The sequence below is a fragment of the Barbatula barbatula genome, assembly GCF_947034865.1.
Source record: "Barbatula barbatula genome assembly, chromosome: 1".
NCBI lineage: Eukaryota > Metazoa > Chordata > Actinopteri > Cypriniformes > Nemacheilidae > Barbatula > Barbatula barbatula.
The window spans coordinates 33,637,779-33,664,209 of record NC_136766.1 but is presented as its reverse complement, the minus strand read 5'-3'; the positions used below and the strand labels follow the sequence as shown (position 1 = coordinate 33,664,209).

At 38.4% G+C, this 26,431-nt stretch overlaps 4 protein-coding genes across 5 annotated transcripts in view; 2 read left to right on the top strand and 2 right to left on the bottom strand.

Annotated features, from left to right (window-relative positions):
• The window catches only part of syt7b (synaptotagmin VIIb), a gene marked incomplete at both ends in the record, with an annotated part of 89,504 nt that extends 84,934 nt beyond the window's left edge, over positions 1 to 4,570 (top strand). Inside the window, 4 exons of the mRNA XM_079463306.1 lie at positions 417 to 586; positions 2,721 to 2,835; positions 3,952 to 4,151; positions 4,466 to 4,570. Coding sequence (XP_079319432.1) covers positions 417 to 586; positions 2,721 to 2,835; positions 3,952 to 4,151; positions 4,466 to 4,570 — 590 coding nt within the window. The remainder of the gene's footprint in view (positions 1 to 416; positions 587 to 2,720; positions 2,836 to 3,951; positions 4,152 to 4,465) is intronic.
• A 6,372-nt stretch (positions 4,571 to 10,942) lies between these two features.
• Positions 10,943 to 14,735, bottom strand: sdhaf2 (succinate dehydrogenase complex assembly factor 2). The gene is made up of 4 exons (XM_079467798.1): positions 14,538 to 14,735; positions 13,484 to 13,695; positions 13,234 to 13,343; positions 10,943 to 13,047 (listed from the first exon to the last, which is right to left on the bottom strand). Exons 1-4 carry the CDS (start codon positions 14,562 to 14,564, stop codon positions 12,920 to 12,922), a joined length of 477 nt encoding a protein of 158 aa, XP_079323924.1. The 5' UTR covers positions 14,565 to 14,735; the 3' UTR covers positions 10,943 to 12,919.
• A 627-nt stretch (positions 14,736 to 15,362) lies between these two features.
• On the bottom strand, positions 15,363 to 16,718 carry polr2l (RNA polymerase II, I and III subunit L). Its single transcript, XM_079459765.1, has 3 exons — positions 16,662 to 16,718; positions 16,295 to 16,406; positions 15,363 to 16,212 (listed from the first exon to the last, which is right to left on the bottom strand). Exons 2-3 carry the CDS (start codon positions 16,387 to 16,389, stop codon positions 16,104 to 16,106), a joined length of 204 nt encoding a protein of 67 aa, XP_079315891.1. The 5' UTR covers positions 16,390 to 16,406; positions 16,662 to 16,718; the 3' UTR covers positions 15,363 to 16,103.
• Positions 16,719 to 20,643: 3,925 nt separating this feature from the next.
• dagla (diacylglycerol lipase, alpha) overlaps positions 20,644 to 26,431 on the top strand; it is a 28,507-nt gene continuing 22,719 nt past the window's right edge. For both annotated transcript variants that reach the window (XM_079456039.1, XM_079456040.1), the window contains exon 1: positions 20,644 to 21,241. The gene's annotated coding sequence lies outside the window, so the exon portion shown is untranslated. The remainder of the gene's footprint in view (positions 21,242 to 26,431) is intronic.

The following is a 26,431-nucleotide window of genomic DNA, read 5'->3' as shown; positions in this document are numbered from 1 at the left end:
ACGAATGTAACGGACAATAAATGGTCGCTTGAATGTTGGCAACTAAAGGATTAAATTGAAAGTTTACCAAAAAATGGACATTTCTTTATCATTTACCCACTATTACGTCATTCAAAACCTGTATGACTTTCTTTCTTCTGGGGAGCACAAGCATTTGAAGAACGTTTATAACCAAACAAAATGAAACCCTATTAACTTCCATTGTATAGTCATTTCTCAAAATATCTTCTAACAAAAAGTCACTACAAGAATGACATGAGGGTGAATAAATGATGTGAAACGATCTAAATCTCCATTCTCTCTTTATTTTGATGATGTATCAGACAGCCAGTGAACTGACTGAGAACTAAAACCGAGGCAGACCTCGTATTGATCAGTAAACTCATTTAGGTGAGATATTTTCATCTGTCTGTCAGGATTCCCCTACGAGAAGGTGGTGCAGCGTACGTTGTACATGCAGGTGCTGGATTATGACCGTTTTAGCAGAAATGACCCTATAGGAGAGGTGTCCATCCCTCTGAACAAGATTGATCTGACCCACATGCAGACCCTCTGGAAAGATCTGAAACCCTGCAGCGATGGCAGTGTGAGTATGTGTGTGTGTGCGAGTTTCTAACCTTACTCGCAGTTCTTCTATATTTCCCAGATTCAAGTTGACTCCGGTGATGTAAGGGAAATGCTTTTTAATGCTAAAAGATCTTAAAGTTTGTGGTATTATAATTGTATTATAATACAATAGAGGAGGACAATTTGATTATTTTTATATAATGAATCATTCAAAACATCCTCAAAGCTACAAAATAGTAATAATAATCATTTAAATTAAATTCCAAAAACAATGATTTCTCCTTATATATTACAAATCTGTTACTTAGGTTTAGGCACGGCACAGTGGTAAATCAGAGTTCTTTACGTAAAAATAATTAAAATAATCATCTAAAATAAAAACGTAGCACTTTTATTACATTTATCTTCATGGGTCTAGATTATTTATTTGATTTAAAAAGTCAATAAGATTTATGTTAGAAAATACTTTATTTAAATACTCTACCTATAAAATAATGTTAGACCTAGTTCCAATGACTGTACAAGCAGCATAAACAGCATAGGTATTACTTGTCATTTACGTAAATTGTAAATTGTTTTAATCTATGATATGGGGGGTAAATGTATATTCATCCTGAATAAATAGCACACAGGCTGGACAAATCTCTTCTTTTGAATCTGGGTCTCTATCCCTTGCCATTACCAAGCTGTGAAGAGTCTGGATATTATTCACTAGAACTCTGTGAGCTGTGCCGATCCTTGACGTCTGGAGCAAACTTGTGAGGAGCCCTTGTACAAATAATTAAAATGAGATATAAACATTCAGCTGTAAACTATAAAAAATACAAATCACAAATAAATTAACATGTGAATGAAGACGAATGAAGACTGAACGACAAAAAACATTAAACTGACAGTAAGAACAATTCAATTCTGTGATTTACTTACAACAATAAAACATGACGAATACAGTTTACTCAGGAAAACTAAGCATATGAAAACACATTCTCTAAGTGTGATGGCACAGACAAAGAATTACATATTATCATGGGCAAACAAATAAATATACTGAATTTGTAAATCTGTAATGGAGATTTGTTTTGCATAATTGCATAATTTGGCAAAACTAAATGAGAAAACGACGTCTTCTTGTTCTTTTGCCTCGCGTTGTTGGCGTTTTTCCCCCACACCAGACAAATAGCTTCATTTTCAAGACGCACATCAGCACATCATCCGCATGTCATTTCCTGGCTGCCGCCCACCACGTGATATACGAGCATGTAACAGTAATTAAAAAAATTAAGTATTTCGAAAATTTCCAAATGATTCCTTTAAAGTTGAATCCGTAATTACAAAAATAGCGTCTTGTTTACGATAGTGTTTTTATAGTGTTTATCCGTGATGGTGCAGGGGCCCTATAGGCAACCTGCGTACTCTGTGTATAGGAAGGATCGGATCTGTCTGTGAGTTAAATATAGACTCGCAGTTTACATTTAAAAATATTATTTTAGGATTATTTTAGTTTGTTGAGAAACATTTAAGGATCACGAAAAGGGGTCAGACATCATTTATTTTAGGGATGTCAGACAATTGGATGGTGAGATTGACCAATCAGAATTCCCGAGCGTTCCCGAAGATGAGTAAAGAAGGAAATATCTAGGATTAAAATAAAAATAATGTTTATTTGCAACGCAATTAGCTAAACAAACGTGTGTGTCTGTGTGATGCGAAGGGAAGAATTGTATGTGTGTTGAAATTTTGCAGGAATCAGCAGGGAATTCAGAGGAAATCTGCACATTAGGAAAACAACAGATGCCGATAATAGTCCCATAATAGAGTCCAAATAGCAGAAGTGACTGAAAGGACCTGATTGGGGACAGGGAAAATAATAAGTTAATTGTACGGTGTGTAGAGTGGGCGGTGCGGAGCCTGTCATGCCTCAGTAATGACCCTTTTGGGAGCTGTCAAATCTTTTTGAGCACTTTGTAGAGGAAAAAGACATGTTGAAGTGTGACGTTGAACTTCTCAGTTACGGGTTTATGGCATTGGCCTTTAGAAAGCTGGTACTGTTACTCCATCACCTGCACTGTGGTTTTAAATATAACCAAATCTGATAGGTTTAGACCAATGAAACGATCATGCTGTGGTCTTACTGTTTGTGTTGTTTTCATCAGGGGAGTCGGGGTGACCTGCTCCTGTCTCTGTGTTACAATCCCACGGCCAACACCATCACTGTGACCATCATCAAGGCACGCAATCTCAAAGCCATGGACATCGGTGGAACATCTGGTACAAAACTCTGATTTCTTCTCTTATGCAAACATCTGGTGGCCTTTTGAAGCTTATGTGGGTTGTTCGAGTGGAGAAGATATGTTGCGGGGTGTGTCTCAAACCTAGTGTCACCACACGTTTGAGTATAAAGTTGTGCATGTTGCTTAGCATGTTGCTAAGCTAACGATTCAATACCCTTACAAGAACATGGTTTATTCAAAAAGCTTATTCATATAAGTGTGGCTTTAGTATACTTCCTTTAAACTAAAAGTATGAAAGTATACTTTCAGTCTTACATTTTATTTACTTTAAAGGTCCAGTATGTCTTTTTTGGAGGGTCTATTTACAGAAATGCAATATCATATACATTACCATGTCTTCAGAGGTGCATAAAGACCTTACATAATAAAACGTTATGTTTTTATTATCTCAGAATGAGCCATTTCTATCTACATACACCGCCGGACCCCTTTCATGGAATTCGCCATGTTGTTTCTACAGTAGCCCTAAAGGGACAAACTGCTCTACAGAGCGCATTTCGTAAATACATTATCTCCTTCGGCAAAGAAGTGAAAACGTGACAACGTCTTAGTCCTGTGTCAGCCACCGTAGTGCTTCGAAAGGGAGGGGTGGAGTGAGCTAACCTCATCGCTAGATGGCACTAAATTTCATACACTGGACCTTTAAGTGTACTTGACTAATACTGACACAAAAGTGTAGTATATTTTGTCTATACTTGTACTCAATCTTAATCAGGTATAATGAAGTGTTCTTGGTATGTGTCCACCCTTTTATTGAGTAATCTATTACTAATAGTTTTTTATACTTTTTTTATAAATGTTTATTCAGCGTATTCTTTAAAGTGTACTTTCATCCACTAATAAAGCTATAAGCTGTAACATGCTCTTTAAAGCCTCAGCTTAATAAATAAATATAAATGTTATCTGGTAGATATATTTCCTACACATGCTGTACCGAATGCTCATGGGTTTTTTTGAAATGCTGTTTCCTTGTCAAGGTGCCGCGTAATCATTACACCACTAATATTTCTTCAATGTGATTTGGGATTCCATCATAGGAACTGTAATTCATTCTCATTAACTGAATTCAACCGAAAGCGTTTGTGTGTTTCAGACCCTTATGTCAAAGTGTGTCTGATGAACAAAGATAAACGAGTGGAGAAGAAGAAGACGGTGGTGATGAAGAGATGTTTGAACCCCGTGTTTAATGAGTCGTTCCCCTTCGACGTCCCTGCTCACGTGCTTAGAGAGACCACCATCGTCATCACAGTCATGGATAAGGACAGACTGAGTCGCAATGATGTCATAGGCAAGGTGTGATGTCATGGGGCTATGAGAAAGATATTACAGAAATTATATATTTGTATTTTTACAATAAACTGTTCTTTATTAAAAAGAAATATTTATTTCCGTAATACTAAACAGCAACATTCATACTATACTTTTTAATATTTTGAATTGTATTCATATATAAAAAAAACGCCACGCGGAGATCCTTTATATGTAATTATGTGAAATGTGTGATTGCTTCGTATTGGTTGTTTGTTTGGTTCAAATGATTTAAAGCACAATACATCGTAGAAAATGTTTTCATTTCTCTTCGTGTTTTTTGCACGTCATATTTTTAGATCTATCTCTCATGGAAGAGCGGCCCAGCCGAGGTCAAACACTGGAAAGACATGATGAGCCATCCACGCACCGCCGTTGCCCAATGGCACGCTCTCAAAGCTTGATGGCCCCGCCCATCGAAAGTAAACAACACCTTCAAAACCCTGTTAACATGCACAAGTTTAAACACGGGTACCAAGAGCCATCAAACTTTCTTTCCCTCTCTTTCTCTTTCTTTCTTCTCAATCGTTCCTGCAGTTTATTTCGGACACCTACCTTTATTCTCAACTTAAATTTTTTCTTTCACCAAAAAAGAGGCTAAGCACTGCCAAGAAGACCGGGAGAGAAAGTCTCGTAAGGGAGCGGCAAACAGACTCGTCTTCCTCCACAATTCCGCGAGCAGGGTGACTTCTATCATCGATCTTCAACCGCTGAACTTAAAACGGCTCACACGATCACCAAAACTGACCCTTTTATCTCCATTTTTTTACATCTCGCCAGTCCCTCCACGCGTACACATTACACATGCACCTGGACCGCAACCACAGTGCAATACCTTGCTGAGGGAGGGACGATTTTGTTGTTTGTTGGACTTTGTCACCCCTGTATGTTTTTTTTTTCAGAATTGTGTAGAAATTGCTCTTTTGCTGGAACTCTTTGTTGTCTGTTTGTAATGTGGGTGCTAAAAAAACTGAAAAAAGAGGTCTTGTTTAAAGCAAACAAAAGAAACGTAAACATTCAAACTCACGTCGATTGGATCAGTTCAAGTGATTATGAGAAATGTGTTTGAACAATTTTAGGACATTCCAATATTAGCCTGAACAAAATGGTGGCAGGGCGACAAAACTGAGAATTGGAACTGGAAAAAGTCTGTGCACTTTTAAGAAAATACGCTTTTACATTTTGTTGCATCTAAAATGTTATCAAAAGGAAGTTATCATTTAACGCAAGCAGGATTGTCAACCAATTAATCACGATTAATCGCATCCGGTTTGTGTTTACATAATATAGGCTGTGCACTGTGCATATTCATTTTGTATAATATTAAAAGAAATTGATAAAGGTTTATATATAATGTCGATTATTGTTTAATACAAATAAATACATCTAAATATGTTTTGGGGTTTATAAATACAAAGATATTTTGCACAATATATTAAGTAAAGACTCAATTTTATTCTGGATGCGATTAATCGCGTTTTATCCTAAACGCGTGTAAAATAGTGAGCACTTCTACAAAGCACTTAGTCTTAAATGCTCCCGAAAGGAATTTATCATTTAAAGCAAGTAGGGCTGTCAAACGATTAAAAGCGATTAATCGCATCCGGAATAAGTTTGTGTTTACATAATATATGTCTGTGCACTGTGCATATTAATTTTGTACTTATAAAACACACACATATATTTTTTTATACAACATATATATTTCAAATCGAAAATAAAAAATGATTAGCGTTTATATATAATTGAATGTATTGGTAAACAAAAATAAATACAAAGAAATATTTCCTAAATATATATACATGTATGTGTGTGTATGTATACTAAATTAATATGCACAGTACATAGACATACTGTATATTATGAAAAGACACATTTTATTCTGGATGCGATTAATCGCCATTAATCATAAACGTGAGTATGTAAGCTTTTGGCTGCGGATGCACAGCACTGCGCATAAGCATCTATAGCGGTCATGTTATCGCCGAGAAAAGGTTTAAAGACAATCTTTTTGAGCGAGTTGTTTTAAGTTATGTTTATAACTAGCTACCTGAAAAATAACAATCATATATATTTTAACTTTGACGCCCCAAGGATGGCAACGCTTAACAAAGCCGTCATTTTTGTACATGTGTTCGGTTTGTTTTCAGCCCTGCAGTCAAACCGAGACGCCCGGTTCAAAATACCTTCCAGAGTAAAAAGCGATAGACAGGATAAAAATGAATGTATGAAGTGTGAGCGTGTTGGAAGCAATGTGTGAACGCTGAGTAGAAGCCGAACCGTACTTTAATCTCAAGCATTCCTCGTGTAATGTACCCATCTTGCACAGGATTGCATCAACCAGTATGCAATGACACTGCCAGTGTGAGTTCAACCGCTGCAAAAATCGTTCCTATTTGTTTTCAAACATTTCCAAAAGGGCTGATTAAGTTCTTAATGTCCCTTAAAAATAAGAATTTATTGAACTAATCTTGAGAAAAAGAAAAGGGTAATGCGGAAGCAGAAACTGATGTCATGTCATGTAATTGTAAAAGTTGTTTGTGGCTTAGTGTGTGTGTGTTCATTTGTCTATGTCTGTATTTGTGTAAGCGTTGAGGTTTGGATTATACAATGATTATACGATCAAGTTTCAAGTCATTCAATTTATTCTATGCTGCCTGTCTTCAGGTTTATTTAGAAAGGTCTTATTTGAAAGGATAGTTCACCCCAAAATCATGTTTCCCTTGTGCGGTTCCGAACTCGTACGTCTTTCATTCCTCTCTCATTTTTTTCTTTATTTTTTGGGGGGGACTTTGGTATTTCTTCATGACACAGTTCCCAAATCAGCTTTTCTTAGGTACTGCAAAAAATCTAAAAGATAAACCGCTGAAAAAGGATCGTTCTAGCAACTTGAAGGCAGCGTTAGCAACGTTGAAAGAATAGGTCGGGTAAATATTCACCTATGAATACTCGCACTCATCTTGTTTCAACAGCACGTGGCTTTCTTCAAAAAGAAAAAGCTGATGTTGACACTTCCCTTTTTCATAACGTGATAGTGAATGGAGACTCGCCATTTGTGCATCATAAGAAAGTCATTGTGCTTTTGAACAACATTAGGTTAAATAAATGATCAAAACATTTTTTTGTGAACTGTCCCTTTGAGAGCAAGTTATGAATAGGTGTCTTATAGAGGATCTACAGGTTGACAGTATATAATAGCAATACTATCATATTTTGTTCTATCATAGACTACGGTGTCTACTTGCAATTTCTGTCATCTCTTAATGCGTCGATCACTTAACGGAGCAAAGGCAGATATTCTAATCGTCACCATGTCAACAGTCAAATGAAACCGAAGGTTCACCGTCATAAGAAATATCTGTAGCTATTATAAAAAAATGGAAGATGAAACGTTTTTGAAGAAGCCAACAGCTTTGTCTATACTTGAAATAATAAGGCAATGTACTGTAGATAAGCAATATTTCTGTACAACAGTTCCAACATTTGTAAAGGAAACGTGGGGGGGGTCATATCAGGGTTTGAGTCGTCCTCTCAGAAGATGAAACGATACGTCACAGATCTGTCCTCGTTCGCCTGTGCTCTTAAGTGTCAGACCAGACATCACATGTGAAGATCACTGCCAGACGTCTCATGCAACACGTCCTCCCTCGGTGACTAACAGGCGGATGCGTCGCCGAAACGACGATGAGAGAAAACAGTTTAAAGCCAAAAACGGCAAACTGAAAAAAAAAGACTTTTAAAATAAGTGTTTCTCAGTTATCAAGATGGTTCAAAAGAAATAACAATGAGAAACAGAAGAGAAGATGACTTGACCTGGGACAAAAATGGACTAGATGGGCCAATTTCTTGCGACCTGATCAAAGTGAAAATCCAGGTGATCCGGCATGCTTTTTTGTCCAGTTTCTCTGTGATTTACTGTGGTGGGGCAGCTAACGTGAGCTTGTCTGTTTTACTGTCGTATCCACAACTTTTCATTTCAATTCGTTTTCCAGCTGTTGAATTGCAGATGTGAAACAAAACACCAAACCAGGTTTGAAACAACCAGCAACTGATCTGCATTCACAAAGGCTACGGACATCCCAACGTGGACGGATGGAATGGAAACTCTGATACGTCACAACAGCCCATCTAAAGACGTTGTGTGAACTTGTGTGTGTGCTTGTTAAAGTAATGTTACCCGGGGAGTTTTGACCAAGACCCCTGATATTTCTCAGCATCTCTGTGGTGTGCACAATATGATTTAACACGATGATTATTTATTTTGTCATAAATGTACAGTGTAAATAGATGTAAACCTGTATATAAACGAAAGAAACCGACACAAGTCTCTTGGTTTCTGTGTTGAGAGAATTTGGCTTTAAATGGGAATTGTGAAAGTTCTGTTTTTATTCTTGAAAGAATCTGTTTTAAGTAGATTATGTGGTTGGTTACATCCTTGTGCAGATTCAATGCTCAACAGGGATTTTGATCGCTTTCGGATGCTGCACATGTACGTCTGCTATAGATCTGGACATCTGGAAAACATCTGCTGTGTAAAAACTTCTGTGAAACATCGTAGGGGCTGTTTTACATCCATTTCAAATTATAAACATCTTAGAGACGTCTTATAGATGTCTACTGACAGCAGACGTATTGCAGATGAGCAAACTATGTCTTCCAGATGTAAACGCAGACGTAAAAAGATGTCTGCCAGATGTGGCGTGCTATCAGTACGTGTCTTCCGACTCAACAAAACAAGAAAATCGTTCCAAAGTTGCACCAGTTATTTGAGGATTCATTTACAGCTATCTACATTATACCTCCTCAGTGCTGCGGCCAGCATCCGATATGATTCAGATTTTTTCAAGAGAGTACCATTGATACTAATAAATGGCAATTGGTTAAAAACATATTTTGCTGGTAAAAATAATCTCATTCAACCAATTGTTTTACATAATCTTCCAAATGCACACACTAGATGATTCGGGCACACCTGCCGTGACATGAACCCAGATACCACAGAGATAGCACATTTAGCATGTCTGCTAAAGATTTGGAAAACAACCGCTGTGTAAAAACACCTGATAAACGTCGGTTTTAAATACATTCCGAGTTATAAACATTTTACAGACATCTTTTAGATGTCTTTATGACATCTGACAGGAAAATGAGCAAACAATCCAAAAATACATCTTCCAGATGTAAATGCAAACGTCAAAAAGACGTCTCCCAGATGTACGTGTGGTATCAAGGAAGACACAAGATCTCACAGAAACTCGAGTGATCTGTCAGGAAAACAAATAAGGATGATCAACATCCGGCATATTATAAACATAGACATTGAAACTGTTCTCTTAGTGGATCTACTTTACTCAAATTCATGAAGTTCATGTTTGCGGCTGCCCTATTTTAGATATAAAATCCTGCAACATCCGGTTGATGAAGTTCGCCCACTTTTATTGGCTTTTGCGGGTATCCCATGTAGGCAGCCCGATCAAGAGTTGTAAATATGGGTAGGTGTAATAGCAGAGGTCATATTAACATTTCTTGATCGGAGGCTTTGTTGGAGAACGTTGAGATGTGTCTGAAACTACAGTAAGGAGACACATGCCTCTGACTTTGAAGAAATCCGGCATGGCAAGAATGAGTTCCGACGATTGACACCGCTCCGGGTTTGGCCCATGATCGCTCCAGTTGCTGGTTTATTGTGAATACAATTTACAGCAGTGAAAGAGGATATTTCTGGAAAGAAGAGGAGGCACAGAGACGAGTGCAAACGCTAAAATACATGGCTGTCACGACTCAAACACACCACGCACATGTTCTCTGCGGTGGAGGATGACAGGAGCATGTCGGAGATGAAAACAAACAAGAAGAGAATGAGAGAGTGGGCGAGTGGCTAATCTACACATGACACGAGCTGTAGGCGACGCATAAACGTTCAGCGATGTTTCTACTAATGCATCTACGGGTGTGTGCACTGCAACCTGGGTAGAAAAAGGAGAATTGCAGCATGCATTCCCAAACCCAAACAGATCAAGAGAAACGGCACGGATGAAAAAGAGCACACCGAGTTATGAGAGTGGAGCACCACTGCAGTAAGAAACACGATTGCATAATAATTTCTCCATGGATACTAAACATACGTTTGAACACAAGTTCTGAGTTGGTGCTGAACCTTTTGTACATATCTTAAGTGGATGTCCATCCAAAATGAAGTGAGTTCCCTTACATAAGACCTGAAGCTGTGTTGTCTGCGTTCTTGGGAGTAAATTTAAAGTTTACAAGAATGTTCTTAACGTTGCGTTTCAAATATGGTGAAAACTTCACTATTACCTTTCTTCTATCGAACACATTTCGTTTACGACATTACAAGACAAGGCTTCTGAAAGACCCTCATTAGGTGGTTGGATGCAGGTATAGGTGGCTTCATTGAGCATAATGCAGTCTAGACGTGTTTTGCAGCAGAGCCGGTCGACTCGGTTCCTCCTCATCTCCATAGAGACAGATGGCAGAGAGGTCAGCGAGATCACACAGCAGGCTCTTTCAATGCTATATAAAGGCAGCACTCACCTGTGAGCCAGGTATCACACAGATTCTTTGTCTGAGGTGTGTGTGTGCCGGTTTGCCTTTTTTTAAATGTCCTTAAAACGTTATTTGAAATGTTCACCACAAGGAAAGCTGGTTATGAAACAGCTACTAAATGAAGTCCATTTAAATCTTGAGATGCAAAAAGGCTTTTGTACATGTTAGGTTTTCGGATTGTGATGGTTAGGGGTAGGAAATAGAGAGTGTATCCGTTCAGGTCGTTTTTTTTATTGACGTGCCCTCATAATCTAATCAAATAAAAATATAGCTGCAAGCAGCAATTACAGGGTCAAGCCCAACCACGGCCCAAAGGGAAACAATAAAATTGCTTATAACTTTTGAACACTGTCACCAAATCTTTATGAGGCCGACAAGATATAACAGTGATGATGCATAACAAGTTCCATGTCAATAGACAAAAGTAATGCGAAGATAGACTCACATGACCATTTGGCGTGCTCGCCTAAGAACTCGTTGACGCCGTAAACGAGAACCATTCGATCAATCAAAATATTTTAATACATCTTTGTCAGGACTGTCTCCAGAAGCAACATTCCAAGTTTTGTTCGAAAAAGCACGTTTTCTATTTAATTCAATATGGCGGAAAGGAAGTATGGTGGAATAGGACAACTCTGATATCAAACAGCTCGGCTTGAGCCAACAAATATGCTAATGTCAATTGAATACCATTATGTTGATTCTTTCAATGTTATAAGCATTTTAATACATTTCGTTATATCTCTTGAACACTAGGGCCAATAACTTAACAAATCTTCTCAGAACTTGACCTTGATGAACCATGCTAAATTATTGCGTTCGTAAAATACATCATTTTAATGCATCTCTTAATTCACGACGTACGTCTCGGTTGAGGCTATACTGACTGTCCAATGACCAAGCTTCTAAAGATCTAATCAATCAATGAAGCATCATTTAAAGAAACAGTCATGACTAAAAGCTCACTGCTCACTGAAAGCGCGTCTTCTTTGAGATGTATGAAAGTACAGTGTCTGGCCTGGTCTTTTTTTGTAAAGTGCGTTCAGTCCTGCGGCCAACAACAGCTCGATGAGTGTGATGTCAAAGGACTCGATTGTCAAAACACTTAGATCAGATAAAACCATAGGGACGGTATTACAGTCTTGAATATTGAATCTCATCTCCTTCACTTTTTTAGCTGGGTAGACTTTGCCATCTACTGGTGGACACGTCTTAAAATGCACAGGTTATTGCTTACTAGTCAAAAATCTGTGCTTAAAGAAATCCAAACTTTACAACTATAAAGCTACAGTATTTTCTTAAGCAATCACTTTAAGTTTTTTGTTAACTGTCAGTGATTTTAGAAGTCCACAGAAGCAAAGCCTTTTGGACATAGCTTGGACATAATTAGTCATAATTACAACTTCTCAGAGATATTCAATTCTGTCATTATTTACAGACCCTCGTGTAATTTCATACCTGTATAAAAGACTATATACTGATGAACAATTTCCGTTTGTGTGACATCTTTTTCTAGTAGGATAAATTAAATGGTAGTCAAAGGTGCCCCAGAACTCTTCCCAAATTCTTCAAAATATATAATTTTGCTGTCAACGGATCAAAAAGTAGTCAATATTTGTATACTATGGTAGTGGATAATCTCCCATACCTGAAAATGACTAGCATTCTTCAAAATATCTTTCTCTGTGTTCATCAGGACTAAGAAATGTATAGATTTGCAACCACTCGAAGATGAGTAAATGATGACAGAATTTCATTTTTGGGTGAACTGTCCCTTAAAGTAAAAACTATGGGAAAGTTTCTCATTATGACATACTGTAATTTTTTATCTAAGGCATTTGAATAAAAGGGACTCAAATCTCGAAAAGAGTAACAAAAGAGTAATCCTTAGAAAAAAATAAGGCTTTCTGAAAACTTCTGAATGGTTGTATACATCATGTATCGTTGCTCTAATGTTGACTTGATAATAGGAGTTCTCCATATGCATTTTGTGGTGTTTATGATTAATTAATCGATTTATTTGGATATCCCTTATTCTTCAACAGTTTATTTAAATGTAAATAAAACACATAAATATACATATGCATTATTTGATCGCCATATCAAGCCTGTCCGTCTAATGGCGGAAACATGTGGTTTAAGCAGCACATGAGATGAGCTGATGAGAGTCTCTGATGGACCGTTGAAGTTTAACTGCTCTTGTCCAGGTATTCCAGATTTGGTGCATCCAGACGCTGTTCCATGTTCCTGTTTTTGGTGAACTCTCTGAGCATCTCCATCACGTCGCCCTCATAAACATCGGGTGTAGGCAAAGCCTCTGTCAAGAGAAAAACGTGTACAAACACAAATTAAAATCCAGCTTTGTTTTATACCACATTTCATTCGCAATATGAATTTCGTTGCCCTTCAGTTTGTTTTTCAAGTTTGTCACGGGTCCCCGTTTTCCAAGTCTTCTACTCAATCGTTGCAAACAGATTTAAAGCAGATTTGTGCAATGTTGTACCTGTGGCCCAGTAGTAGATGTCCCAGTCATTGCTCGGTTCATTGATGAGTCTGTCGTACTGTCTCAGCTGAGCTGCATTCATTGTGTTCAGGTACTGCTTTGCAAAAAGACTGAAAAAAGTATTTTTATTTTTGTGTGATGACTGTCAAAGGGATGTTGTTTGGAATAGTATACTTTGCATACGTATACATTTTGTGCAGTATGCAGACTTTCAGAATGAATTTACAACAATTCTCATTGCCATAGTAACCTCAGAAGGATGCAGTTCTCCAGCATGCCTCTCTTGCGGCTCTCGTACACAAGTCTTTTCCTCTTGATCTCCATGGACTCACCGGCCCTCTCCTCCCACGGCGGAAGGGGGATCTCGATCATGGCTGGCTCTGGGGCATCGCCACGGTAACCCCGAGATATCACTGTGCCAACAGCTGGCCGCAGCGATGCCCGATAAATGCTACAAACAACCTGAGAACAGATGCAGATGATTAGGAACCATATTTTAGACCGGTTTCATATGTTTCTAGTACGGCTGTGCGATATTAAAGAAAAATGCAATATGCGATAGCATGCTAAATCATGCGATATTCAATATGCAACACGATACGTCTTTTTCTATCTGAATCAATAATAAACTTATAGTCTATAGACCACTTCCGGTTTCAGTTATATTTATATATTTTGTCACACTTCTCTCTATTAACAAACCGTTAACGATGACTTTTTCCTTTAATAGTTTGTAAGGTAGTTGTTAGGTTTAGGTCTTGGATAGGATTAGGGATGTAGAGTATGGACATGCAGAACATCGGCTTTATAAATAATAATAACAGCCAATAATAGGCATGATAATAATAACTAGTTAACTTATCTTTGTTTAAATCTCACACATTGAAGCTTAATGATATTCGTTTTCACATTTTGAAATAAATGTTAAATGAAAAAAACGAATGATCTCTTGGTTCAGCTTTGGATCAGCATTGTTTACGTCATCCAAAGTGGTCTATACGTAAATTTTGGGATTTTTTAAATAATTCAGTACATTTGTAATGTTTCGATCATTTCGATATATTGATATATTTGGCTCCGAGTTTTTATTTTTGACTTGAGTCGGCCTACATAGGATGTACAGAACCTGTACACACATGACTTGAATAATAGCAAACATAATGTATAAGGTTTAAGTCTCCAGTAAACATAAAGGTACAGAGAACATACAGAAAAGAACAGAAAACCATTAAACAAGGTCAAATGAATGTTGAAATAATGTCGCCGAACCAGACAAAACGTGAATGTGAAGCAAACAGACGCACCTTTTTCGCGACAGCTGCTGAAATCATGTTGTTACGAGTGCATTCGGCGTTTGTTTATGGCTGACGGATGAAATATATATTTCAAGGAGACAGTTTATGCAACAGTGTCTGAAGGGGTTTGGCTTCACGCGGCGCTGCGGCTGCGCAGACCGTTTCGGCGCATAACAGAGGTTCGAACACAGGAAGCGCGTGGAGGGGGCTGGGCGCCATGTTGGTACGGTCGTTTTATTCTTTTCTTTAATATGTCAACAAATTAAATTACAGTAAAGTGTCTTTTAAAATGACGGAAAACAGAACTGTACATGTAATTTAGTGCGAAGAAATCTAGTGCAGTTTTCCCGTTCATTTGTGAAACCTTTATAAATTACTTTACTCCGATGAACACAAATATAGAAATATATTCGGAAGAATGTTAGTAACTTTCAGTTCCGGGACATCATTGACTACTGGGGGTTTAACGGTTCGAATAGTTATTTTCGTCTGTTTCGTCAGTTTACTTAAGACATAACCTGCCATGTTTGTTAAAGATTTTTTAACATCCTCGACAAGAGCCTGAAATATTGCAATTTAGGACCTGCTTACAAAAGTAAAGTCTAATAAAAAAGTATGTGCATGCTTGACAGATTATGACATATAGATACATTTCAATTTTATTCCTTTCAAATGCCAAACTTTGCAGGATAAGCCCACAGCGGTGTAAAATATAAATTATGCCTAATGCACTCTACTTCTCTGCTTAAGTATCCATACTGCACTTTTTTTCACAATTTACTAAACACTACTTAATTTACTTCATAGTTTTAAATGACCACATCATCAAACCACTGAATTGAAACAGCACTTTATATCACCCCAACAGTAGATACCACGATTTATTGTGACGAGTCGTATGCAAAATAAACGTTTTTGTTTACATGTATACTATGCACAATAATTATGTATTTAAAAAAACACGCCTACATGTATTAATGTAAGAAATATTGAAATATGTATGTACTATATGTATATTTCTATATATTTAAATATTTCATATAAATTATACAAGCATGCACGTGTATTAATAAACATAATCATTTAACACAGTACACACACACATATAGTGTGTACAAAAATGTAATGCATTTAGCAAAGGATTAGTTGCGATTAGTCATTTGTAGGCCCTTTCTGAAGCATTGGGTGGGAAGAGATCTGACTAAATCTCATCTGTTTGCAACACCCATGCAGTAACATTTTTGTGATCAAGCCTGACATATTTTAATATGCTATTTTTGTCACTCGGAATCAGTGAATGAAACAGAAATTTCAGTCTCAACCAAACGCAAAGATTTTGTAATGCTTCCCAAGACTTATGATCCAAATTAAGGGTTACATCAATTTAAACAATCATCACAGTAAACACATTTAAACTTTAACCAATTGTCAGTAAACAATCATTTAACGTCACAAGTTTGCTGTAGCCCCAAAAGACAGGCACGTGCAGGTCTTGGTGCCTGTATATCTTCCGCTGGAATCATTAAAGTCTATAAAAATAGGAGATGACGTTGGTTGAAGGTTCATTGTTGCGTGTTACTTCTCCAGCGGTGCATAATTCAACAATTTCTCGATAAGATCCACGTGTGACAGGAGCATCCTGCGACAGCAGTACCTCTTCAAGCCCAGAGCGTCAAGGGCATCACTGTAAAGAGAAAAAATGGTCAATTCTAAGACAGTCAAGTCAGCTTTATTTATAAACTATTCCAATGTGATCACAAACTCACCCTTCTGTGTACTCTGCTTGAAGAAGACCTAAATACGCCTCCCATTTGTTCCCAACAATTTTCCCACAAGTGAAGCAGCGAACAGGGATAATCATGGTGAAGGTTCACGTGTCTGAAGCAAAGAATCACACTTTTAAAAGCACATTAAACAAAGATACGACGAGATAAACAACATCTAGCCCAGTGATATTGTGTTATTACGTTCCAACAAACTCACTCTGGCTGACTGCACGCGACACTAACAGTGTATTTAGAGTGAGTGTTCTTGGGTAGTTTAATATCACAATGTTTATATTAGCACTATACTGTAAATGACACTACGCAACTTAGATTAAAAGATAAAGGAAAAGTTTAAAGAAACACGTACCAAAATAATTCCGCACGCTGGACGTTTATCTGGCGCTGTTGAACGCATAACATATGCGTCACTTCCGAGTTTACGTCAAATCGGCACGTGTAGAAACACGGTCGTAAAAAACGTTCCGTGTTCTGCAGCAGAAGTCAAACGTGAAATCTTCTAAACTGTTTGTTCGTTTCATGCAATAAAAATAAAGAAATCTTCAAAACTGTACCGTTTGAAAATACTTACAGTTTTTAAGGTTCATTTTGATTAGATTATGAAATACCAGTATCAGTGGAATGTTTGGTCAATTTTTACTATTTTGCACTTTTTTGCAATGATATTAAATGTTATTCAAGCAAAGAAATAAGAAAGTGAAGTGATGTATTCAACTGCCCTAAATTACAGCTTTACTAAATCTGTGGTCACAACATGTTTGATACTTTGAATATGGACACACCTTGCTGTGCTATCAATTCAACTCATTCAGGTTTGATAATAATTTTCAAATTTAGCTTTGTTAAAATGATATTTGTCTAAAAAAATGTTGTTATAAAACCTTTTTTATAAAATATTTCTAAAAACAAGATCACACAAATTAATGTATGTTTATCTTTCGATCCAATTTCCTTATTGTCATATGTTAAAGTTTCCTTTTAAGGTCTTCAGAAGAGATAAATCCATATAATTTTTGTTTACCAATGCTTAAAAGCTGAAAATCTGAAGAAATATGAAGAAAAAAACCCACACACACTTGGGAATATATGGTTCAATGTCCTTTAATATGTCAACAAGTCACAAGGGAGCGATTTTATTTTCACTTTACATGAAGAGCAGCGGAAAGGCAGCAGAATGCAAAATAAATACACATGGCAGTAGGAAAGGGGCCACATCTGAAGGATAAGTAAACCTCATTTTAACTACCAAACAAAACCATAAGCATTCATCACCAACATCACCATGACAACCACCATCTTTTCTTTTCATCAACATCACAACTACAGTTGCCAACATGACCTTCTTCTTTTTAACTTTTAATAACAAAGTCCTATTTGAATTATTGCATTTTATACGCATTTTAAAGAAACTCTTTTTTGTAACAGTATGTCATGTGAAGTGTGGGTGTATATTGCTCGTGTCTGCATGCATTTGGGTTTTCTGGTTGTGTGCCGTTCATTGTAGTGTAACTGTGAAATTGAAGCTATTGGCCGAGAGCCGTCATAATCTATGTTGCACACGCTAGTCTATTTCCGTCGGTCCACTTTGTAATAATCATCCAGAAAATCGTCAACATCTTTCAAACAAGAAACTAAGAATTTGATCCTCTACAGGATGTCCATGCATTGATGATTACTGAATGGCGTGTTTCTGATTTGGGATGATGTCACTTACAGACTGTTTGCTAGAACCGACTGTAACAGTAAACAACAAAATATGAAATTCTGTTCACATATACATTATTTCTATAGCTATGTAAATTACACTTGATCTTTACATTTCTACACTTTCGTTTAATATACAAGCTGCAATAGATGTCACTATCATGTACAACACACGCACTCATATGGATTTGGGCTGATATTGGTGCGTGTTATAAATTAGTTCTGCAGGTACCAATATATAGAGTCCATAAACTTCAGAAAAAAATGCTCAATATTGAACAGGAATCATGCATTGTAATATTGTCGTATCTTACAACTGGCAGTTATGGAATTAAGGCTGTTGAAACTAGGTTTAAATTGAGTGATAACTGTATTAGTATCAACATTAATCATGGTACGTAATTCAAACAGTGAACCAATATGTGGGATATATATTTGTTAACATATGAGGGTATGTGGTCGTGATTGACTATGTTCTTGTCTAAACGCATTTTCTTTTAAAGCTGACAGCACAACACCACAAGCACTGAAATGAAAGTACAGCGTAAAATTAAGAAGCCTAGTGACTTCCCACCCCCTTTATAGTCTGTGAACTTATCAACCCAGCATTTAATAACCAATGGCAGGCCTGAGGTCAGTTTTTTCTGGCTACTAAGATCGCGCCCACCAATACAGCTCCAAGGGCAACTACAGCTCCTCCAATCAGGAAAGGCTTCAAGCTTTCTAGCATTTCGCAGCCGCACCCTCCTGACTCTGACGCCCCCTGTTGGTCGCAATTTCCATCTGCTTGCTTCTCGGGTTCGCTGACTACAGGTGGGGCCGGGTCGGAGACGGGGTCTGGTTTTGGTGCGGGGGCTGCCTCCTTCTTCTCTGCTTTGGAGGCAGACTTCGGTGACCCTTTAGCTTTTGCTTCCATGTGGGAGTGCGATCAAGCAGACAGGAAATCCGGCAGGTGCTGGCCTTTCTTCTGGGATTCTATTATAAAGAAGAGAGAATAAGAGCTTTGAAGGGACAGTCATCGGTTTTTCACGCTCATGTTTGTCGGAACCTGCATGTAACTCTATCTTCAGCGGAACACAAAAGAAGATACTTTGAAAAATGTCGCAGTGGTTTTGTGTCCATACAATGTGTGGTACGTTATCGGCATCTTCTTTTGTGTTCTGCAGCGGAGGAAACTTCAAAGGTTCTTTGAATGAATAAAAAACATCTTATTTCATCTTATATTGTTGACCAAACAAAATGACGTTAGGTTCATACATTTTTGTATTTGTTTAATTTCTGCTGTGCAAGCAATGTGACGTCACAGAAAATCTTCAGAATACCTTTGACCTTGATATAGCAATGACATGCAATGGCCTACTGACTGTCACATGCTGTGTTTGCTTGTATTAGACACCTAAAGGGAAGCGGCTGCGTTTGTAAGAAGTATGCGTGTGTGTGTGTGTTTGCAAGTGCATGCATGTGTGAGTCAGTTGTAAGAGCTAAACTGTAAGAGTATGTGACATATAAATATAGGTGACTGATGTGGTCACAAACTATACAGCATGAAGAAATCTATCCTCGTGCAACTGCATGAAGGTGACATAAGACACTGTACAAAAGACATCATTTTAAGAAACAATATAGATCCGTGAACAGCAAGAAAAGACATTCCGAAAATCTATAACATGAAAATATGGCCTCGTAAAATGCAAAAGATGTGATGGCTGTGTTGATGCAGTCATGATGTGACTGCAGGATGCACAGGCCCGCCAGCGCATCACATTTTCTCTCAAACACAGATTCACGTCTATGCCCAACAATCGTGAAAGATGGAACCTACCTTGTGACCTTGCAAATCCTCGCCTCTTTCTTTGAACAATGAAGGGTGGAGAGACTGAAGATAAAACAAAGCACCAGGGCTTGAATCCGTCCTCAAGGAGAAACAGCACGAGAGGAAATGGAGCGATGGAGGGCACAGCAGCAAGAGAGAGGAGGAGGAGAGCAACCGGGAAGTACCACTTGGTCAGTGTAAGCGGGGGAGCAGTGCATCATAGGTGCCTCTTTTTGGTTCTATGTGTGTCATCTTTTCATATTGTAGCTCATGGTCACAGTCATTTCTTATTTAGATTAAGAGGCCCATTCACGGGAGAACTGGAGCGTCATAGGCCATGTCAAACGACAGCATAACTCCCAATGACGGAATGTGTTAATGTACTTGAATGTACATCAGAAAAAGGAATTCCATATAAGATAACAGAATTAACATTATATAATACTTAACATAAAATGTATTTATATAAATAAATACGTTAAAATATGTTTTTAATAAAAGCACTCATTGATTAATGGAGTTATTGTTTACTCAAATGACTAATTATTTTCAGTGTTAATGTACATCAGAAAAAGGAATTCCATATCATAAAGCAGAATTAACATTATATAATACTTCACATAAAATGTATTTATATAAAGAAATACGTTAAAATATGTTTTTAATAAAAGCACTCATTGATTAATGGAGTTATTGTTTACTCAAAAGACTAATTATTTTCAGTGGCCACTCCCAAGCTCCCGAACTGCAGGAAGTCACGTCGTTCCACGCGCAGCACAGGAGTCTCCTCTGTATTCACTAAGCCACGCCCATCGGTGTGCCAGCGGTTTCCAAGCAGCGGAACGTTGCAGCGTCGTACGCCAGTAGCGCAGCCCCCACTAGAATAGATGACGTGAGATACGCCAGCAGCGCAGACGGATAGCGGGATCCGGGTAAAACCTGCGCAACTCGACTCCAGAATCGCAGCGACGTTGCTCTTATGGGAAAAAGATCGTAGCGAAGATCTGCACAGTCCATTTCGCCGCGACCTGCTGCGGGCGGTGCTGGAGCGGGACACGATTTTACTACGGAAACGTCGCGGCCAAGCCCGGGATATAAACGCCAGCGCGCGCGCGAGCGACTTAACGTTCATGCAGGTTTACGGGAACATGGAGCGGCTGCCGACGCGACGCGCGCTCAGAGAGGCGTGAAACGTGTCGATGACGGAGTGTCAATAGAAAGGAGAAGATCGATATCAAATGAAAGATCCGTTTCTGGACCGGCCGCGTTGAACACGTACGCACACGGTTTTGCACGGGACGCCGCATTAACAGGTGTTCTGAGACCTGTGGCCGGCTCGGTTCTGCGGAGGATGGGAGAGATCGGAGAGTCCGTGCACAAGAAGGTCTCGGGAAGACGTGGTCACACTACAGGTGAGAGATGACCCCAGGACATTTACCGCGGTAACCATGGTTTCCCTCAGAAACGCTAACGGAAAGCACGGGTCCTTTAAACCGTCGTACCATTACCGTAAAATTCGTTGTGTATGCGCTGCGGTATCGTGGTGTTTTGCTGTCTTAACAATACCGAAATATGAGTTTGATTGTAATACTAAGATTTGCTGAGGTTCCACAATGATGTTATCAGATGTAAACACTGTGGTACTATAATATATATATATATATATATATACACACACTATGGTACTAACTAATTTCCACGATCATATATCATGGTATTTAAATGAGGAATATGCTAATACCGTTATGGAAAACCTGGTCAATTCTTGTTCAGGGTGCTTTATGGTCACCACCTGTACGAATGACAGCAAGTATATGAAAGATTTTTCTATCGCTTTAGGCATGTAAGCACACACCCATCATTTCTGGCCCTTGCCCAAGTGCTTTACGCATAGAGAGGTAAAACTGCTCAATTTTACCCTCGGATGTGTCACGTAATTGTCGGTGTGGATGTGCGTTGTGACTCTTGGTGAAGCTATCTTCTCTTGGCCGGACGCCTGTGTGTGAAGGGATGGTGTAACTCGGGGCCTGCAGCTCTTAATGGAGAGCTTGCGGTTTGGTCTTCAATGTTGAATGGAGCTCATGCAGTAAAAGCAAAGGGAAATGGATGTTGACTGCTGTAGGTTTTTGTATCTGGGATAAAAAGCATGTTTTGGCAAGTTGTTGATGTATCTGGTGTAACTTGAACAAAGCTGTGTTTGAAATAATGTTCAGTGTTCTTCCTTGACTGAAAACGCTTCACATTACATGAGTAAAACTTGTTGTGATGAAGACTATTAGGAACTTTCTTAAATGTAGGAAACCACTACTGTAATGGTAACAATGACAAAAACATTCAAGCTGGTTGACAATAAAACATCAGCCAATCAAAATCCAAGGACTTGCGCATTTAAAATGTGAAACTGATGTGCAGACCTCGAGGGTAGTGGACGTTTATGCGACACAGTCGTCGATTTAAAACGTTTTGTGTTTTAGCTGTTTTGGGGCCCCGAGAACCTTAATTTTTCAAATTGCAAGTAATAGAAAACAACGTACTTATTACCGATTTGTGAAAACGGATGTCATGCGGACACAGATTCGCTAGTTGCACAAGTGGCGCCTTTGAGGTTTTGGGATGCCAGAGTCGGCAGAGTAATTTCCGGTCATTAACACTGTATGAGAAAAGGAGGATTTTCGGGTGTTTGCTAGATCAAAAGAAGAAAGTAATATATCAGCGATATCACACAGATCTTCTTTATGTTACTGAGCAGCACTTCGTTAAGCCAGAACAACTTGTTAGTTTTATACAACCCGAAATTTGTCGGTGTAATCTGGCATCGCAAAAGCTCACGGGCGCCATTTTGTGCAACTAGCCCATTGCATTATTCTTCACAAAATGACATCGCCAACTACCGACCGTCTTGGGGGAAACATTTTTCATTTTAAGTACATCTTGTAAACGTACCCCTAGAATTAACATCCTTATCGTCCGTTGGTGTTAACGTTAATATAATGTTTCCAGTTAACGTTCTTTGTGCAAACTTAAGAGGACTTTAGTCGGCTATACTCAACCCCAAGTCCCTTTTTAACCTTCTACTAGTGTTTTGCTCTCTGGTTAGATGCTTAACATACTGTGTTGGGTGTAGTTTGGGGTCTCGGAAACAAGCCTGGCCTGTCACACATACAGCTGCTCTATCAAAGGGTGCTCTTATTTATAACAGTTCATATCGGCTTGTTATTTTGCCCTGAGTCTTTCCTCACAGTAATGAAAAAGGCAGAGTTGAGAAATGCTTACAGAAAGGAATCGCAGCGCTCTGGTTCCGTGATTGCAGAAATGTTTTTTATGACAATTCGCCGTCTGCGAAGCTCTACAGCGATTGCTGAAGAATTCAGATCACACCAAGTTACACCATAAGAGATGAATTGCACTCGTTCACATTTCCGAGATCTAATATTTGTAATGTTTATGTTCATTGTATGTGTTTCTGGGTTGAAAGCGTTATGCAATTTTGCCTTTAGAAGATTAGGCAGATGAATTGTATTTCCGGTATGGTTAATTTAAGTGAAAGTTCACCCAAAATCTTTCATCATTCACTCACCCGCTATGTCATTCCAAACCTTTCTGACTTTCTTTCTTCTGCAGAACACAAAATAAGATATCAATCTGTGTTGACCTCCATTGACGTCCATTGTATGAACACAAAACCATTGAGACATTTCTCAAAATATCTTCTTCTGTGTTCCACTGACAGGTGAGTGATGAACGGGTATTGAATGACGAGTTTCAGGTGAACCTTTCCTTTAATATTCAAATATTGGGATGCCTTTACTCCTTTACGCATTCGTTTTTGCATGTTTGGTCAAATGTTTGCTCTTAAAAACGTACATGATATCAAGGACGGCTACATTTCCAATGCAGAGAGAAGAGATCATTGGTCCTAAATCTTACAACGTTCTATCATTGTGTAAAATATGAATAAGTCCATCAGACATGGCTCATTCATATTTATTAAAGCAAGAATTTCTTTGTTTGGAGTACATCATAAATGTGTCCGGGGGTTATATTAACAAGCTAATGACCGGATGGAAGAGGACAGAATCGTGTGTTTTGTAATCATGTCCTCATTAATAAAACCTGTGCAAATCGTTCAAAAGCATTCTTACGTAAACCGTATTGAATTAAATGTGTAATTTCCTGTAAGAATAGGTTTACACAGAAGTGCACGTCGCTTTCTCAGTTCTTGATCTGAAGTTTTATTCGCCATGCTTTGCGGTGGAACAGGTCTTGTGTGTTTGATGAAACATTGATAACACCGAATATGATGTGTGGATGTGTGAGCCATGCAGACTGAGCTTTAGAGATTCTCTCTTAAAACGGCTCTCGGCATGAACAAGAGGGACGTTGTCCCCTCAGCATCCTGGCATCTGTCATGAAAGGAAACTACATCAAGAGATTGTATGTGGCCTACAGTTATATAGAGCCTGTATTGTCCGACACGGTTTTAGCTTCTGGAATTCATTTTAAGCCATGTGTGCATCTTGTCATGAAGATTCACTTTATTCCCAAATCTTCACTTGAAGGGATACTTCACCCAAAAATGTCTGTCATTTACTCACCTTCGAGTTGTTTCATACGTGTGTAAATGACTTTGTTTTGATGAACACAGAGAAAGATATTTGGAAGAATGCGTATAAGCAGACAGATTTTGCCCCCCATTGACTCCCACATTGGAAAAAATACATAAGCATAAAAGAAGATATTTTGAAGAATGTAGGAATGCAGACAGGTCTGGGGCACTTTTCCTACTATGGTAGTCAATGGGGGGCAAAATCTGTTCTTCCAAATATCTTTTCCAAATGTATACAGGTATGAAATGACACAAGGGTGAGCAAATGATGGGCGAACTATCACTTTAAGTCAGCAAATAGGATCAATTTAGATTTTATGATGTCGACTTTAAACAGATCTTTGCTTTATATAATCACGTCTTCACAGTTCAAGCTGCGTAAACCAAATTAGCTACGCAGCATGAACATGTCCAAACGGATTTGCATGTTTTTTTCATCAATGCCCTCTGCAAGTTTATCATCACCTAATATTGGGTTCACACATCAAACACGAAATTAAGCGATTTGCACGAGTAAATTACATACAAAGTGAATGCAAAGACGCAAATAGACTTGTGAAGACACCCGCCGTCGCGTGATGTTTGCCGTCACTCGCGCAAAAATAACAACGTTTTCCCACGAGTAATAAAGAGAGTGGAACCTTCGCTATGACGGGTCAGAATGTTCAGATTCCTATTGGTGAATCTCTTCCATCCCTGCTTGGTCTCTTCATCAGTCTCTTGAGTAAGTATAGTGATTCATATGTGAATCAGTCCGTTGATTGACATTTTCTTGGACGTGACCGTCATGCATGTGTCATCCAGAATAAAAGTTCTTGATTGATAAAGCTTCCGAAAATAGTTTCTATTTTTCCATTTGGTAGAAAGGGCAGAATGAATTTCATCTGCTCCATTATTGTGTATGTACACATACACATTATTTTTGGCTGCTATGACGGCAATAGTGAAAAAGTCAAGGGTGCATTTTGTAAAGCCAGCAATGATACAGCGGATTACCCAGCAGACTTTGCAAATCGTCACCAAAGTTTGTGATTTGAGGAGAGCTTGACATCAGTTTTATTTATACTCTGTTATTTTATTTAAGTGCATCAATTGAAGCGTATTTCAACATTTTTAATTTTCATTTAGTTTTAATATTTGGGACGATATTCAATATCAATTGACAGAAATGTTTCATAGGTGTAATCTGGTCCTGTGCACTATAAAGGCGTTCAAGGTTTGTTTAGGCAATTTTGAACAAAATAGAAACGGACCCAGAACCATTTTATTTAATAAATGGTCTCTGAAATCTCATGCGAGTTCAGATGCGGCGCTATTCTTGTAACGCGTTCACCGCATATAAACTGGGGTTAGGCACAGCACAGCGGTGTGACCTGATATTAAACAGACCCATCTTCCCATGAACCGCCACTGTTCTTCTTCATAGTCATCAGAGGTGAGAGAAAAATCAAGTATTACAGAAACTCTTTGCACCTCAGTTACGACTGCTTTCATTTATGACTCACTCTGACAAAGTGTTATAGATGAACGTTCTCAATACAAGCATTTGCCTTTCATTCATTTGAATCAGACCACGGAGCGATGTGGGGTGTGTATTTACAATCCTTAATAGCTTTTATTTGACTTCAAATGCAATATGCCTTTTCAAGCGTGCATGATATGTCGAAATGCTTTTGGGGGCTACTGATCTGCATTTTGTAACCTAAAGTATGGACTGCAGCTTTAAAGAACAACTTCTGAACCCTTACAGAAGCATATCGTCCTGCAGTTTAACCATCTCAGCTGATCTTGAAAGGGTTAAACTATTTGTAACGTTGCACAATGTCAGAACAATGTGGCATTATGACGCAATACGGACAAATATAATCGTGTAGTCCATGTACAGCGTTCCTTAAGCAACAACTGAAAAACGTGCAGGGCGCTGGAATGCTTTCCATGTGAACAGTCCCGCAGTGTGCGCAATGGCAAATTTCGAGTCCTGGGGCGAGTATTGATG